The sequence below is a fragment of the Mus pahari genome, chromosome 1 (assembly GCF_900095145.1).
Source record: "Mus pahari chromosome 1, PAHARI_EIJ_v1.1, whole genome shotgun sequence".
NCBI classification, from domain to species: Eukaryota; Metazoa; Chordata; class Mammalia; order Rodentia; family Muridae; genus Mus; species Mus pahari.
Window position 1 is genome coordinate 108807010 of NC_034590.1, and position 16274 is coordinate 108823283.

Here is a 16274-nt window from a genome sequence, read left to right on the forward strand (position 1 = left end):
TTTGGTTTTTCGAGACAGGGTTTCTCTGTATAGCCCTGGCTGTCCTGGAACTCACTTTGTAGACCAGGCTGACCTCAAACTCAGAAATCCGCCTGCCTCTGCCTCCCGAGTGCTGGGATTAAAGGTGTGCACCACCACGCCCGGCTGAGTATGGCATGTGAAGCTGTGACTGTTGCTGGGTGTGTTGGGCATGTGTGGCATGGCCGTGAACGTGCTTGGGCCACGTTCTTGAGTTGTCCTTGTTTGTGTGTGCTGTGCTTATCCTGTTTATATGTAAATGCTATATTTATTGCATCATAGGAACTCAGTTTCCTTTGTCTGTAATCTAGAGCTCTCCAGTCTAATAACATAGCCGCTAGCCCCATATTGTTTAAACAATAAAAATAGCATAAAATACTCAGCCACAGTAGCACATTTCCAGGACAGATCTGGCCATTGCAAATATAGAACATTTCTGTCCTCATAAGAAGGTGAGGTCTGTGCTGACTTGCAGTGGGAGAGACGCCTGACCCTGGGCGTACTCTACAGTGCTATATGTCTGTGTAGCAATCACCTGACCCGGGTGGCGTTTAAGTTGATGTGTGCACCTGTACTTTTGGGCAAGTGTCTCATGCATGTGTTGTATATGAGTTTGTGCATAGTCTCTCAGTCTCCCCCCACCTCTGTGTGTGTGTGTGTGTGTGTGTGTGTGTGTGTGTGTGCCCATGCACGCGTGTGCGCTAATGATCCCTTTCTGGCTTGTCTAGCAGCTTTTTATACATCCAGGACTTGGCCCACAGCTTACGTAGAAGCTGCACACATTTCCTCTCTCTATCACTCCTCTTTTATTGCTGCTTCAGCCACTAGTGGTTATTCAGTGTTCTGAATGCTTTGGTGGTTTTCTTCCTCAGACCTTGAAGAGTTAAAAATGTGAAAGCAGTGCATGGTACTTATAAGAATAAAAGAAAGAGAAAGAAGTAACCACTGCGAGAAGGAAGGACAGCTATTCCCAAATGTGGTGTTTCCACCTTTCCTATTTGGAATGCTGTTGAGAGGATCTGAGGGCTGAGGTGGGAGAGGGACTCTGCTGCCTGGGACTTGCTGCAGCAGACTTGTCTGAAGGTGTGCTATATTTTGCCCACCTTCCCTCTCTTCCTCCCCACTGCCCTTTCTCTGGCTGTGTGGTACAGGCTGGCCTCCAACTTGTAGCTCTTAACTCTCCAACTCCTGAGTACTGGGATCATGCTAGCTTTTTTAAGGTAGAAGCTTTCATGTTGATGGGTACTATCATAAACCATCATTTTGCGTTCTGGAGGGTATAAGAGGTAGAAGTGTGTGAAGGAGGCCCCAGCAGGGCTTCAGGATGTCTGCCCCACTCCACAGCCGATGGACATGTTTTGTGTCCATATGTTCTTGTCTGTGCTGTTATGGCCCTGATATATTTTGGGAGAAAATTAGAGGCAATATTAGGATGTCAGATTGTCATTTCTGCTGTGAACTTCGAGAGAGCATGTTTTCTCATACATCTGTAAGAACACGGGAGCAATATTAGTAGGGTTGTGGGGTTATCTTTATATGCAGAGTTTTTTATTTGAAAAAATTAGAGACAGACAGAGAGAAAGAGAGGGAAACAGAGACAGAGAGACAGAGATGTGCACATGCTATAATGCAGGTGTGAGGGTTAGAATACAGCTTTGTGGAATTGATTCTGTGCACCTTTACATGGCTTTTAGGCATTGAACTTGGGTCACCAGCCTTGTGTGCTAAGTATCCTTACCCAGAGAATCAACGTGCTGACCCTTTATGCAGGATTTTATTTAATTGTATTTTTGTTTTTCTGAGACAGGGTCGCATCCCTGACTGCCTTGGAACTTGCTATATAGATGAGGCTATCCTTGAACTCTTGAGGTCTTCCTGCTTCTATCTCCTCCTTGACCTGAGTGTTGGGATTAAGGGTGGTCTGACACCCCAGCCCTTTTATGCAGGATTTAAGACTGTATTCAAGTCTCTGACTGTGGAATTGTGGTAGTCTCCTCATTCCTGTGTTTATTTCCAGCCTGTCCCACTTTTGCTGTGTGTTGTAAGGTTGCTGTAGGTTTGCCATTCTAGTCCAGGATTACCCTTTTCTTTCCCTATGTTCCCTACTTTGAGATAGGTTCTTGCTATATAGCAGAAGCTGGCCCGGGGCTCAATCCTTTTGCCTCAGCCTCCTGGGTGCCAGGATTACAGACATACTACTGTGTCTGTCTTAGACCCAGAATTCTCTTCACCTTAATTGGGCTGAAGTTATGGGGACTCTTGTTATTGCTGGCCTCGAACCTCCTCTGGTTCAGTAAAACAGCTCAGCTGACTTGGACATGCACAGCGCAGGGCGGGCTGGTGGGATGACATTGCTGCTTTTAGTCTTTATCTACCCACTTTTCTGTACTAAATGGTCATGGAGTAAGGGTTCGACCACTGGGTCCAAGTTGCACCTCACAGGGCTATCAGTCAGGGCTTATTCCTAGGCTTTCTGGTCAGTCCCCTCCATCTGTGGTCTTCCTTTGTGCCAGTCTATGGTGACCTGTTTTTCTGCAGGTCTAAAGGTGGTTGACACTATGTAGTGGGGGCCTCCAACTTCTTGTTGCTGCTGTTGTAGCAGCTCCTCCCTCCTTCCCCCACCCTCTTCCTCTTCCCTTCTCCCTCTTCTTTCATCTCTTCCTCCCTTTCCTTCCTCTACCCTCTTCCTCCCTTCTCCTAGTGCCAGGATAATAGCTACCATGCCTGGTATAATTTGTTCCTTTAAAAAAAAGATTATGTTGGATATCTGCCGTTCCCTGAGAGTCCCACGTGGCTGTTAGAATGGAGTTTTCTGTCTCTGTGAAAACCTTACAGGGGTTTTGCTGCCTAGAGCATTGGCTGTGGATCTCTGGTCTGTGCCAGCTTCTCCACTGGTCTCCCAGCCTCTGCAGCTGTCACCAGCATCTTTGCAGCTGTGGCTGTATTATCTGGGCTTTTTGTTTCACATTTTGCCTCCTTGTTTAATTCCTGTTTGTTCCTTATGATGTTATCCTAAATGAGATTTTTTTTTTTAAATTTGGTTTTTAGATTGTTTATTGTAGGTATAAGAAATAAAACTGTTAGTGTGTGTGTCTTTCTGTGTGTGTGTGTGTGTGTGTGAGAGAGAGAGAGAGAGAGAGAGAGAGAGAGAGATATGATTCTTTAGCTGTTTTTCTAAATGTATTAGTTCTAAGAGTTTTCTCTGTTTATTTATAATTTTTTATATTCAAGATCATGTAGTCTTTGAGAAGAGATAATTTCTCCTTTCTCTTTCAGTTCGACACCTTTCTTGTTTTTCCCTTGCTTGAGTTTTCTCACTGGGATGTGTGCATTGCTGTGTAACTTTAATTTTTTATAGCCTATTTTTTTTATGGTTGTGAGCCTAGCCTTTAACGGCTGAGCCATCTCTCCAGCCCTATAGCCTATTTTTAATGATAGTTTTTAAACAATTTATACTCCCTTTTAGACCACCACCCACCAGAGGTAGTGGAAAAGAAATGATACGAGGGAAGTGGACCTGTTTATTTAGAAATGGTTCTTTAGAACAATTCCCATCTGTATTGTCTGGAAATTGGCAGTTTAGTTTACAGGTTAGTAGTGGCAGATTGATCCACTCACAAACACTTCATAGATGTATCAACAGGCTGGTTTGGTAGAGTCGGGACAGCACACATAAATCAGCAGAGGAAGCACTGCCTGGCAGAGACAGCCAGGCCTCAGACTCTATAAATCAGCAAGAGGGACCAGGGCCAACAGGAATGCCAGGAAAAGTTCTCTGCTGTGCCTCTCTTAGCGAATTGACGATCAGCAAAGACGTGAGACCAACAAGCATTGCATAGCTAGCTCCATAAGCAAGTCTAGCTCAGTCTGTCACTGTCCATTGAGTTCTGTTTATACTTCCTCTGCATGTCATGTGCCCTCTGTGGGGTTTGCCTCAGCCTATGGATCTGTTTTAGCTGACAGCACTCTGCCAATCAGCCCAAGTCTGCAGAAGCAGCAAGAAAGTGCAGCACACCACCAGAAGTTTTTGGTGCATTTCTCTCTATGGAGTCCTGACAAATGCGGCTCAACTATGTAGTATAAGGCAGACCAGTACATGTGTATTAGCAAAGAATCCTTCATCATGTGTCCTTTCACATGCTTGCTTTAGCAGAACATCCTTTCTTCTGTGTCCACTTAAGCTAAATGTTCCTTCATGCGTTTGCCCCAGCACAGCACATCCCACGGACTTCCCACTAACATGCCGCATCACGAAGAAGGGCATGCTTGTCTTTGCCTTGTTCCTGGCCTCAGCACAAACACACTCCCTGTAGTGGGTATGCTTCACTCTGTGTCTTTTTGGTGGTGCATGTTAAAATTGTGGAAGCTGGGTGTGGTGGCACATGCCTTTAATCCCAGCACTCGGGAGGCAGAGGCAGTCAGATTTCTGAGTTCGAGGCCAGCCTGGTCTACAAAGTGAGTTCCAGGACAGCCAGGGCTACACAGAGAAACCCTGTCTCGAAAAAAACCAAAACCAAACAAACAAACAAACAAAAAATTGTGGACGTTTTCTCAGGTGTCCCTCTCTCTTTTTTAAATTAATTTTTCTTATATTTAATTTGTTTTGATGTGTATGAGTGTTATTCCTGACATCTGTGTACCACATGTGTGCAATGTCTGTGGAGGACAGAATTGGATGTCATGTCTCCTGGGAGATTGGAGTTGTGATTTTTAGCTGCCATGTGGGTACTGCGACTTAAACATGGGTACTCTGGAAAAGCAGCCAATGCTCTTAACCACTGAGCTGTCTCTCCAGTCCTTTCTTTACATTTTATATCCAGAAAGACCTGTTGTTATTGTAGTACTGAAAATCGAACCCAAGATGGCAACACCACTGAGCGTGCTGTAGCACACCAGTGTGAGCCGCTGCCGTTGGCTTGGCTTTTTCTTTTGTACAGAGTAACTGTTGGCTTTTTTCCTTCTTATTCTTTTGAGGTTTCAAATTTATTGTTTACCTCTCAAATTCCTTTGGATTTTGTTTGTAGAGTAAAGAAAGAATCTGATATATATAGCAATCTGGAAATAGAGATTCACCCACTGGCCTGGAACTCTTCGTCTGTTGCCTAACCTCACCAGTGAGAGGTGCCTGGCTACTCCTGCCAGCTTTCCATTTTCACTTCCTAGATCTTCTGGGGACAGTGCCATCCAGCTGCCTTGGCATCTCTGCATGTTCTCTGTTAGGGATGTGTGGTAGACATGCTAAGAGGCCAGTCTCAACTCCTACATGTTTTCCATTTAAATGAAGTCATTCCATGAAGGTCTTTTTCCCTCCCATTAAAAAAAGCATTATAGAAAATCACAAATCACCTACAGATCTGACCTCTCAGAAATCTCCATCCTTGTGGTGACCAACATCACACGCCAACAATCATTAGGCTGAAGGCTACCTGACATTGTCTACTGTCCCCAGCTTAAAGGGTTAGACTGTTCTGGGATTGTGGGGAAGAACACAGAATGGCAGAGGGACTGCTGGATTGGAGATGAACCCTTATTAGTGTAAGAGGGTCACCTCTGCAGGTCTTCTCACTGCCAGAAAGGGAGCTTTGACTGCGTTTTCATGTGAGGCTATGTTTGTGAGTGTCCTGCCCTGCTTTGAGGGGTGACTGCTTGAAGCCAGCCAACCTCCCCCCCCCCCGACTTCGTCCCCAGTTTGCTTGCTCTCACTAGTGCTTACATAGGTTCACTTCTTGTGCCCCTGTGGGCTAGCCACACTCACAGTGGTGTTTTTCCACATCTTGGGAGGCTTTGTGCTGATTGGCTCAGGGTTGTCTATGGCTGTCTTCCTGCTCCAGTGCTGCAGGGTTCCTTTCTTCTCTCTGCCCCATGCATTTGTCTTGGTGTCTTCACCCCTGTCCTCAGCTGTTATGGTTGTCAAGGAGCGGTTGTTTCAGTTACAGCCATTTCCCAGTCTAGCTCTGTTTGGCTCTCCGTCTCTCAGTACCTCATGATGATTGACATCACCATCATACTGAACCTTACCGTTCAGGTCAGGCAAGGAAGAATTGCTTAGGGCTAGGAGGTGACAGTCTCTGAGGGAAGGCAGGGTGGGAATATCATTGTAGCTTGTTTGTGGAGGTAGAAAAATAGGAACATAAGATTAACAGTTAGTTGGGGTGCCTTAGAAACCCAGGGAGGGCATGCTGGGGAGGAGGTGGCCTCTGGCCATATTTGGTAGCAGTGTTGAACTTCTAAGATGCTGAGGACAAAATGTAGAGGCCCTGACACTAGAGAAGGAAGGGTCTACACTGTGGGGTGTGGGTAGAGGGTCAGGTGTCGTGCCAAGTGGCTCTGAAGATCTGGAGATTGTTGTCTTTTACTGAGGGATGAGAGGCACTGCAGACTGTTCTGGCTGTGGCAGGAACAAAGCCTAAGAGGGAAGAAATGTAGCAGCTTGGGGCTGGGCAGTGTGGCCAGCATGGCGCTCAACCTCTTTAAATGGTAAAATCACAGGACATGGGGATGGGCTGCTTGTGGGCAGAGCCATGAAGAGCTGCAGAATGGGCACCCCTACAGTGGTAGTCACCCTTAGAGGTAGGGCTGTGGCAGTGTGGTGGCCTGAGACAGGTGTGTGGTAGTGCATGAGAGAACAAATGTTTAAGTAGGTGAGACAGTGTGTGTGTGTGTGTGTGTGTGTGTGTGTGTGTGCACTGGTGAGTGTGGGCATGGGTGGATGTGGAGCCTGAGAGTGAGCACGCATGTGCTTGAGTAGGGGGACAGGTGAAGGTGGGCATAAATAAACATAGAGCCTGTAGGAGTGACCGTGTAGGCTGTGTGGTGGTGCACACCTTTAATCCCAGCAGAGGCAGGCAGATCTCTGAGTTCGAGGCCAGCCTGGTCTACAGAGTGAGTTCTAGGACAGCCAGCGCTACGCAGAGAAACCATGTCTCAAACAAACAAACAAATAAACAAACAAAAACATGAGCATGTGTGAGAGAGTGTGTATGTGTGAGAGTGAGTGTGTGTGAGAGTGAGTGTGTGTGAGAGTGTGCAAGAGTGAGCATGTGTGAATGAGCATGTGTGAGAGCGAGCATGTGTGAGAGTGATTGTGGAGCCTTCAGGAGTGTGAATGAATGCAGGAAGGAATGAGGCTGCGTTAGGTCAGGCCAGTGAGCTTGCAGTTGAAGAGGATCCAGGGAGGGTGGCCAGGTGGGAGAGAGCGTGGCCAGGGAAGGCTGGTGGGCACTTTAGTGCCTCATGGTGCTGACCTTGTTCTTTTCAAGTTATTCTCTCCCCACATCACTGTAGAGTATTTTCAGATATGTAGTTAAGACTCCCGTCTACGTTCTCCACAGCTGTGAGTGCTTCTGACACAGTAGACAGGTTATCCTTTTCTTGCCACTGTATCATAGTTCTTGTGGATCCACAGTGAAAGTAGGGAAAAGGCCAGATTACTGATCTAAACATGAATGTGATGCAAAAACTAAATCGGAGGGGCTGCAGTCCTGAAGCTCTTGTGGAGATGTGAGCACATGCTTTCCTGGCCACCGTCACGTAGCCTTGAGCATGCCTCCTAGCAGGGCCACTTTGGAGAGGCTTGCCAGGTTCTGTACAGAATACAATCTGCATCTCTGGCACCCTGGTTCTGATCCATTTCCAAACGAGACAGCTACTGCACTAGCCCAGCAGCTGAGGTGCGTGTGCGTCCAGATCTTGCACAGCTCGACTGCTTGGTGTGAGCCAGACCGAGGAACGTTGAATCGGTGTGGCCATTTGGGGGTGTTATGACAGCAGATCTGTGTTGTGCCAGGCGTTACTTGCCTTCCATTTCCATCTTTCTGGTGGTTTTGTGCTCATGTGAGACTTTGAGGAAAGGTGATTGGGAGAGGAGAACATGTGTTGGGTTCAGCTTCTGTGGACAGTGAGGAACTAAGATTCAGACGTCAGGAGAAGGTGCAGGCTACAGAGGTGCTCAGTTGGTGCCCATGGAGGTCGAAAAGTGTGTTTTATCTACACAGGAGGGAGACAGTGAGGGGGTCTCAGGCTTAAATGTGTACCATGTTAGTGCTTAGCATGCCTAGTGCATGCCTAGCCAATTGAGTGACCATGAGACATAGGCACACATAGGTCACCATGCTAACATCCCTGGCAGCCCAGGATTGTGGAAAGACCTGGTATTATCACACCTTATGTTCCTAGGCAGATGCCCCTCAGTGCTGTTGTTACAGTGTAAGTGACAGGAGAGGACAGTAGTATTTGCCCAGGCTGGGGAATGTACTTCAGCTAGCTCCTCATTTAGCTTCTGTAGAGGTGGCTACAGAAGTGATAAGTACTCAGGTGCTGTTGAAATAAGAACTGAGTCTGGAACCCGGGCTTCCCTTGTTTTTGCTCAGTTCAGACCACTCCTGCTGATTTGACCTAATGTATGGTTTTTCTCTTATTCTCTTGTAAGGGTCCTATTCTCTTATTCTGAAGCCTCATGACACCCATGTCCTGGTGTGAGAGGTGCAAGTGCTAGAAAGATGGGGGCTGTGTGGGTTGTACCCCCAGGACAAGCAGCTTGGAGAGGATTGATAGGTGGCCTTGTGCCAGTGCCCTGCTGAGAGACTTCCTGTAAGCACAGGGAAGCCCAAGATTAGGAGAGCAAAGCACCATGGAGCTCCTTTGCAGAACTTAGCTGGGCAGAGGCTCTTGGACCAGGTGGCAGAAGCTGGGAGGTCATAGTTGGCCTTTGCCTGTGATCAGATTGGGGACTTGCTTAGTGGCTTGACATTTGTTCAATCAAGTAAGTCCCACTTCTAGTACTTAAGGGCACCTGGAGTGTTGACAGGCAGTCCAGAGCCCCCTTGATGAGAATAAGAAGGTGCTGCAGGTGGAAACCTTGGCAGTGTTAGTGTTCCATGTACTGGAACTGATGACTACAGAGTCACTGTCCTGGACACTGGCTACCTTGAAGAGCATGCAATGGGCTCTTGCACGGCCAAGTTCTGGGGGCTACACTGCCCCTTGCTTTATCCCCTGCCGATAACCCTCACTCTCCACAGACCCTCAGAGGCTTACCCTGAGCAGGGCTTACTTTCCATGACTTGTCTTCTCCCTGGGCCTAGAGAGTCTGTGGGACCCAAGGATCAAACCTGCTGAGCTTTTCCTCTGTGTGCACACGTCCCAGTTCCTGTGCTCTTTGATTGTGGGCATTCATCTGTGTCTGCCTTTTGTCTGCTGTCAACATAAGGTTCCATGTGGAATGCATTTTTACTTATCTGGAGATTATTCAGAGGAGTGGACTTGTTGGTTAAATGGTGGCCCAGATTTCAAGAAGCAGCCTGGTTGCTGCCTCCAGCAGTATGGAGGTTTCTGTTTGTTATTCTTTTCTCTGACACTGTTCCAGCATCCTAACCATGGTATAATCCGCCTTGATGGTCTGGTTAGTTAGTTAATTAATTAATTAATTATCTTAAGGGCTGGCTCTACCTATGTAGGCTGGAAGTCAGTTTGTAGACCAGGCTGCTGTTACTTGCAGCAACCCTCCTGCCTCTGCTTTCCAGTGCTAGGACTACAGTGTGCCCCATCATACCAGGATACTCTGTGGTTTTGGGTCAGCATTTCCTCCATGGCACATAATGCTGAGCCTCTCAGGCTAAGTTTGGCTATTCTGTTCATGTCCTTGCCCATTCTGGCTTGTCTTTGTAGTGCCCTGTTGCTGCCTTCTGTGAGGACAGGGCAGGGAGGCTATGTTTCCTGTGCCGTGAAGTTCACCTGGGAGTCCCACTAAGACTTGGTGGAGTCCTCTTGTGCTCTGTGTATGGTCTGCGATGCTCTTGTTCTTTGCCAGTTTTTTCCCATCATTAATTTTTTTCTGCAGATCTATCTCCATGACCTTCAGGACACTCAGTGGGCAAAGTACTGGGAGTGGTTTAGGATCTCTCTACGGCAGTTACCCTCTAGGGCAGCCTGGGTGTTGCTCCTCTGAACCTTGCTTCTGGGTGTTCAAGTTCTGCCTATTTGAGATGACCTGGGCAGAGACTTCAGTTTCAGTGGCAGAGGAACGCCTTGTGAAAAATCATTAACTAACAGACAGACAGACATATACCATTATGTTTATAGCCTTTGCAATTTTAATTAAGTATGTACTTCAGAGTGCAAAGTACATTTTCATTGTTGAATGGCTTTGACATTCCTAGGGTAGCACTGCTCATGGGCTACTTAATGACTGTCTTTCCCCATGCCAAGTTTTGACCAAGGTCTATCCAGGACATCTGACTGACGCAACGCATAAAGCAGTACTTTCAGGGTTCAGGAGCCTTTTAGTGTAGTCACAGTTCTTTCCACTTCCCTGAGCAGGGCTTGTCATGATTGACACTTGGCTCTTCTGGTCCTGCTTCCTGTTTGAGAGCACATGTACATACATGGCATGGGATTTTCTGTCTGCACTCTGTTTCCTGAAAGTTCTGAGCATTGTGACTGATTCCCCAAATCCCTCCTCACACCACCCTCCTCCTGCCTCAACTCACCAAAGAGCCCCTATGATGTCTGATGATATATGCTAATATGGCACTGTGGAGTGGCTTGCTGCCTTTTGGAAGCAGATATATGGTGCTATTCCTGTCTCCCTTTCTACAACCCCAGCTGGGAACAGAACAAGGATGTTGGTCAGTGGGACAAAGGTGCTGTGCCACTGTCTCTGGCTAAGTGAGGATTGCTCAGTTTTGAATCACAGGGCAGCCCACAGAGCCCATTGGGTGTGTGGATGGTCTCCCTCAGGGAAGTACAGACCCCTTTGTGGATAGAGGCTCCCATGCATGCCCCCCCCCCCATGAGGCCAGCCCTCGGGTCTCCTTCCTGGGGCCTCTGCTCCCTGTTTGGGGCTGTGGCTGTGTTCTAATTTCCCCCTTTCCTCTTAATTTACAGCCAGAAAACCTGCAGAAGAACTGGCTTCGGGAATTTTACCAGGTAAGAGTCTCTGAGCCAACACTTTCCAGTAGTCACTTGGGCGGTGAGTATCTCTTTGTGTCATGTTTTTATGTGGAGGTTACATCCTGTAGAGGGCAGGAATGGCTGTCACCAGGTCAGTCCTAGGAAACAGTTGTTGCTATCTCCTAATGATTGACATTTTGCTATCTGCCCCGCCCTGCACCCTCACCCCAGCGGGGAGGGAAACAACACAGAGGACCCTGTGATTCTTTGAGGAGGGCACTCCATAGTGCTTTTCAGGAAGGTCCCTCTAGGTGCAGCCTGAAGCTTGGACAGACCCATACAGATGGTGTGACCACACAGGGTCTGTTGCAGGCGTGGGTGGGAAGCTCTTGGGGGTGTCCCTTTGAGTAGATAGGCAGCAGTCTCCTAGTGCATTCTAGTAGGAGGATGGTTTAGCACAGCAAGCAGCCACCTGGCTCTACAGTTGGCTCTGGGTGGGTGACAGATCTCTGAGCAGATGATATGTAGACCTGGAGGATGAGAAGGGCTGAGCAGCCAAGAAGGGTAAACCAAGGTAACTGGGTGAGTGACCACAGCCCAGAGGATGACAAGGCACACTGTGTGTACACTGAAGTTCCCATGTGGTTTTCACCGGGTTAGGCTAGAAGGATGGTATTTAATTCTCTGAACTATGTTTATTTGTTGGGTGGAGGAGGACAAGAGTGGGGCCCAAGTCATGTAGGAGTCAAAGAGGCAGGGAATTACAGATACCCCTGAGCCCATGCCACACACCTGCCTGTAACTCTGCAGCTTGCTGGGGGTGCAGGCTGGGTAGGGTCAGGGTCAGGAGTCACAGTACATGCTACTCATCCTGGGAATAGTGATGTGTATCTTCTGTGGCCAAGTCTTTTCATCCCACACAATGCTTGGCAATTCTCCTGTCCTGCTGGCCACCACATGTGTCTGCTAGGCATTTGGAGGTGTGGTCATTCACTCAGCATTTAGCATTTATGAACTTCCCCAAAGTTCAGGTATTACACTTGCATTTGGTTAGCGATGTAAGGCAACTTCTAGGTGTGTATTTAAAGCCAAGGAAGGAAAGGCCTTGAGTATACTTGGGGTTGATTCAGATAAGGACTTGATAGCTAGGGAATAGCCTGAGACAGTGAGGGGCAGGGCAGGGCAGGGCCTTACCATTGAAGGATCTGAGGTAGTAGGGGGATGAGCTCTGTCATGGGATGGCTTGATGTAATGAGGGGCTGGTGAGAAGCTTGTTATGCAAAGGTCTGGGGCAGTGAGGAGCAGGGTAAGGTCCTGCCCTCTGATTTCTGGTTTCTTGGTGACAGATGGAGACATGTAGTAAAGTGATAGGCTCCTGCAAAGCGAGGGCAGGACACCCCTGTGTGAGCATGGAAGCTATGACTGAAAGTCCTTCTCCAGTGACAAGAACAGATGGGAGCTAGGCCTGGGTATGTGGCTAGTTCTGGTCAGCCATGTTCCAGGGTGCCCATCAGACAAAGCCATAACTGTGAATTGGGAGCTAGGCCTGAGTGTATAGAGATGGTACCTGTGAGCTTCGTTTTGGGGATACTCACTGGTGAAAGCCAGTACAGAAGCTGTGTGACTGGAGCTAGGTCTGGCTTGCCCTGTGTCTGTCTAACTAATGTCCTCTGGGTACCTGCCTTCTAAGACAGGCCCTCAGTGCTGATCTTGGGGGTCTTGCTGCTATTGCCTGCTTTCCCTTACTCTGCACTGGCTGTTCAGCCATGCCCTGTCCCTCACCCTTGGTGGGAGAAAAGCATGAATGAGCTCGCAGCTTGTGCTGTAAATGTATGCTGAGGACACCAATTGGGGGAAAGCCTCTCTCTCCTACGTATTTTAGCAAGTCATGTGCAATTAGAGTGTTTCACGTATGCGCTGCAGGAAATTTCAGAGGCACTGCCTCTGCCCACTCGTTCATTTGCCTATTTGTTCATTCATCATCATTCATGTGCACTTCATGCATCTGGGAGGAAGCAGTACAAACAGGACACACACTGCCCTCCCTCTCTTGAGCATCCATGCATCATGGTGAGATTGAGGAGCCTTTTTCGTGGTGTAGTTGTAGACAGCCGCCAAAAGAGGCAGAGACTTGAGGGACTGGAAGGAGCCCTTGCTGGGCTTGTGTTGATTTTGATTGTTTAGCCTTGCAGGTGGGGCAGCTAGAATAGTGTGTGTGTGTGTGCGTGTGTGTGTGTGTGTGTGTGTGTGTATGTGTGCGTGTAGAGGAGGGACAGTTCTGAAAAAATTGAACAGAGAAATAAAGCTTGAAGAAGTACTTTGTCTGGTACATTTGAATTGCCAGGGTTCAGAGCTTCTTTCCTGGCAGTTCTGAAGTGAACTAGCTTAATATATGTGAAAGTGGCCATTACTTACAGCAGGACAGTCATCGGAGCATCCTTCCTGCATCCTGCAGCAGGCCTTTCTGTGATCATAGGCCATGAGCACTGCTATGTCTTTAAATGTACAGCTTTGTAAAACAGCCCACAGATAGTGAAGGTGAGATTACAAGAGGTGAGTTAAACAGATGCTAAGCCTTTCACCCTTGCAAGTCATCCATGGTCTGTCCTTATAGGAGTTTTAAGCTCCATGTGATAAGTCATATATCTGTGTCCAGCTAACATGAAAGAACAGTAGCCAGTTTATGTACACGCCTGAGTTTCAGGCTCTAGACAGAACACAGCCTTGGAGAGTGGACCCTGTGGGAGGGAGCAGGCGAAGGAAGCAGTCTGCTCACTCAGCTTGTAGTAAGAGGATTTCCATAGTAGCATCAACAGCTTGTTAAAGAGAATTTAATAGCCAGTCACAAATTATTCAGCAGGCAAAGATGCAGAAAAGCATGGCCTGAAATGAGAAAAAACCAATTATTAGTGTGATTCAGGGTTGCTGTTTTTGTCCACTCTGAAGAAGCTGTCGTGTGGCTGTGCTGACTGTGTGTGGAGGCTATGCTCACCGACTGTTGTTCACTTCCTCTTCTCATCGATTTTGGTCTTTCTTTGTTACTCTGCTTCACTTTGTTCTTTTATACCTAGCTTCTGAAGATGGAAGACAAAATGAAAAAAGTGTCAGAATGCAGAATGAAATATTATACTCAAGATCCTATAGGAAGTAAGATGATACAGGGAATAGTACCGGCACCTTTGTACCAGCAGGTCTGAAGTTTTATATGAAGTGAGCCAATTCTTGGAAAAACGTAGTGCCAGTGTTTACTCACAAGGCAGCAAATGAACATGGCCCTATAGTAAATGAGCTTGGCCCCATACTCATTAGATTAAAATTTTGCTCATATATTTCCCCCAAACCCTCCGGGTCCAGATGGTTTCCCTGGTGAGTTCTGTCCAACATTTCAGCAAGAGGCAGTAACAGTTTTACAGGAACTTTCCAAGAAAACTGAGTCACAGTTGATGCTTCCCAACTCAGCCTGTGACATGAACACTAATTATCCTGGCACCTAAAGTAGACAGACATTACATGATAAGAAAAACACATCTCAGTATCCGCCCTGAAGACAAGTACAACAGTCCTTAAAGGTTTAGTACATCAAAACGATGTGTTGTGACAGCATCTTTTAATCTGATGCCCTCGGCACTGGCCAGAGAAGTCTCTCCCTGCAATGGTCAGTGGTTAATACAGAGAGCTCTAACTGGTCAGATTGCCAAGAATATATGTCTGTGAGTGCTCAGCCCTAGGGGGGCACCACCAATTTTCACCACCAGGGATCAGCAGACGTCACAGAAGAGGGGCAGAGAGACTGTAAGAGCTGGACCCTGGGGAGGAGTGCTGGGAGATACAGTCTTAAGGACTGGCATGGTTGTAGTGTCCGGCAATGGCAGCTGTGACTGATTATACAAGACCAGGTCAATAAAATCCCTCAATACTCCAACAGGCACTAATTAGATTCTGTGGATTAGTAAGCAAAAAGACATGAAACAGGGAGGGGGACATTTTTGGGATGCCTGGAGGCAGTGGGAGGGAGAGTTGTGGGAGCATATGATCAAGATGCATTGCTTACATGTATGAAATTGTCATATAGTAAGTAGGAAGTTATTCTATTTAAGAAGATTGAGAAAAGCAAAGCTATAAATATGAAAAATCTCACACATGCATAGAGAGATGATACAATTTGCCCTCTATATCTGTGGGGAGATGGGTTCTGGTACAGCCCACAAATACCCAAATCACTAGATGCTCAGAAATAGGCCAATATTGCCTAGAATTTGTGTACATCTTCCCACACACATTAATATCTAATATAATATAGATACTGTATAAATAGTTATACCTGTATTGTTTAGAGAATAGCAGCAAGAAAATGTCTGTATATGCTCAGTCCAGAGGCAGTTTTTCTCCAGGTATTTTCTGTCTTGGTTGGTTGAATGTGTGTGTGTAGAACCACGGATGTAGAAAGTCAAGTGTATATGTAGTGGTTAATGTATGAAGACTTAGGAATTCAAAATTGGCTTAACATTTGAATGTCAATGACTATAATTAACTATGTTGATCGAAGAAGAATAACTATATTTGTCTTAACAGATGCAGAAAAAAAATCTGTAGTGTGTTTGATTAAAAATCTTTAGCAAAGGAGAAAACAGCCGGGTGTGGTGGTATACACCTTTAATCCATGCTCTCAGGAGGCAGAGGCTGATGAATCTCTATGGGTTTGAGGTTAGCCTGATGTATACAGTGAGTTCAAGTCAGCCAAAGCCTACATAGTGAGACCTTGTCTCAAAATAAATGGCAAACATAGAAAGCATAGAAAACAACTTTCTCAGAACCATGGAGAGCATGCACACACACACACACACACACACACACACACACACCCCACCTCCCCAGTTCACTTGTATCTAACGGTGACAAGCATAATGACTTGTTACGGAAGGCTGGAGCAGGGTAGTGCTGTTTCTCTTCTCATGGTGTTGAAGGGCCACACACTGCAGTGCACCAAGGGATGAAATCAGAGGAGAAACAAACCCACTGCTGTCAGGAGACATTGCTGACCACCTAGAAAATCAGGAAGATCCACAGACTGGCTGCTCTACTGCTAACTGAATGTGTTTAGTTTTCAACCCTCAAGGCTGGTGTGAAGACATGTTTTTATTAGTTACAAACAACTATAAACTTAGCATTAGGAAAAGCATTAGCATTCCAAAATGAAATACTTGGGTAAAATCTAATGTCATGTCAATATATGTTGTAGTTAAAATTAATCAGGGGTTTTTACCTTGCCTTTGATATTTCAGTTCCCAGATAAAAGACACAAAACCTTTATACTTATAACCTTAAAAGCACTGGAGCTGGGCAGATATCTATCCTCTAAGCTATTA

The 16274-nt window shown here is 46.7% G+C and overlaps 1 protein-coding gene across 1 annotated transcript in view; it reads left to right on the forward strand.

The window, feature by feature from the left end:
- Inpp5a (inositol polyphosphate-5-phosphatase A) overlaps positions 1-16274 on the forward strand; it is a 186385-nt gene that overhangs the window by 48554 nt on the left and 121557 nt on the right. The window contains exon 2 of the mRNA XM_021196094.2: positions 10903-10944. Within this exon, the coding sequence (XP_021051753.1) occupies positions 10903-10944 (42 nt within the window). The remainder of the gene's footprint in view (positions 1-10902; positions 10945-16274) is intronic.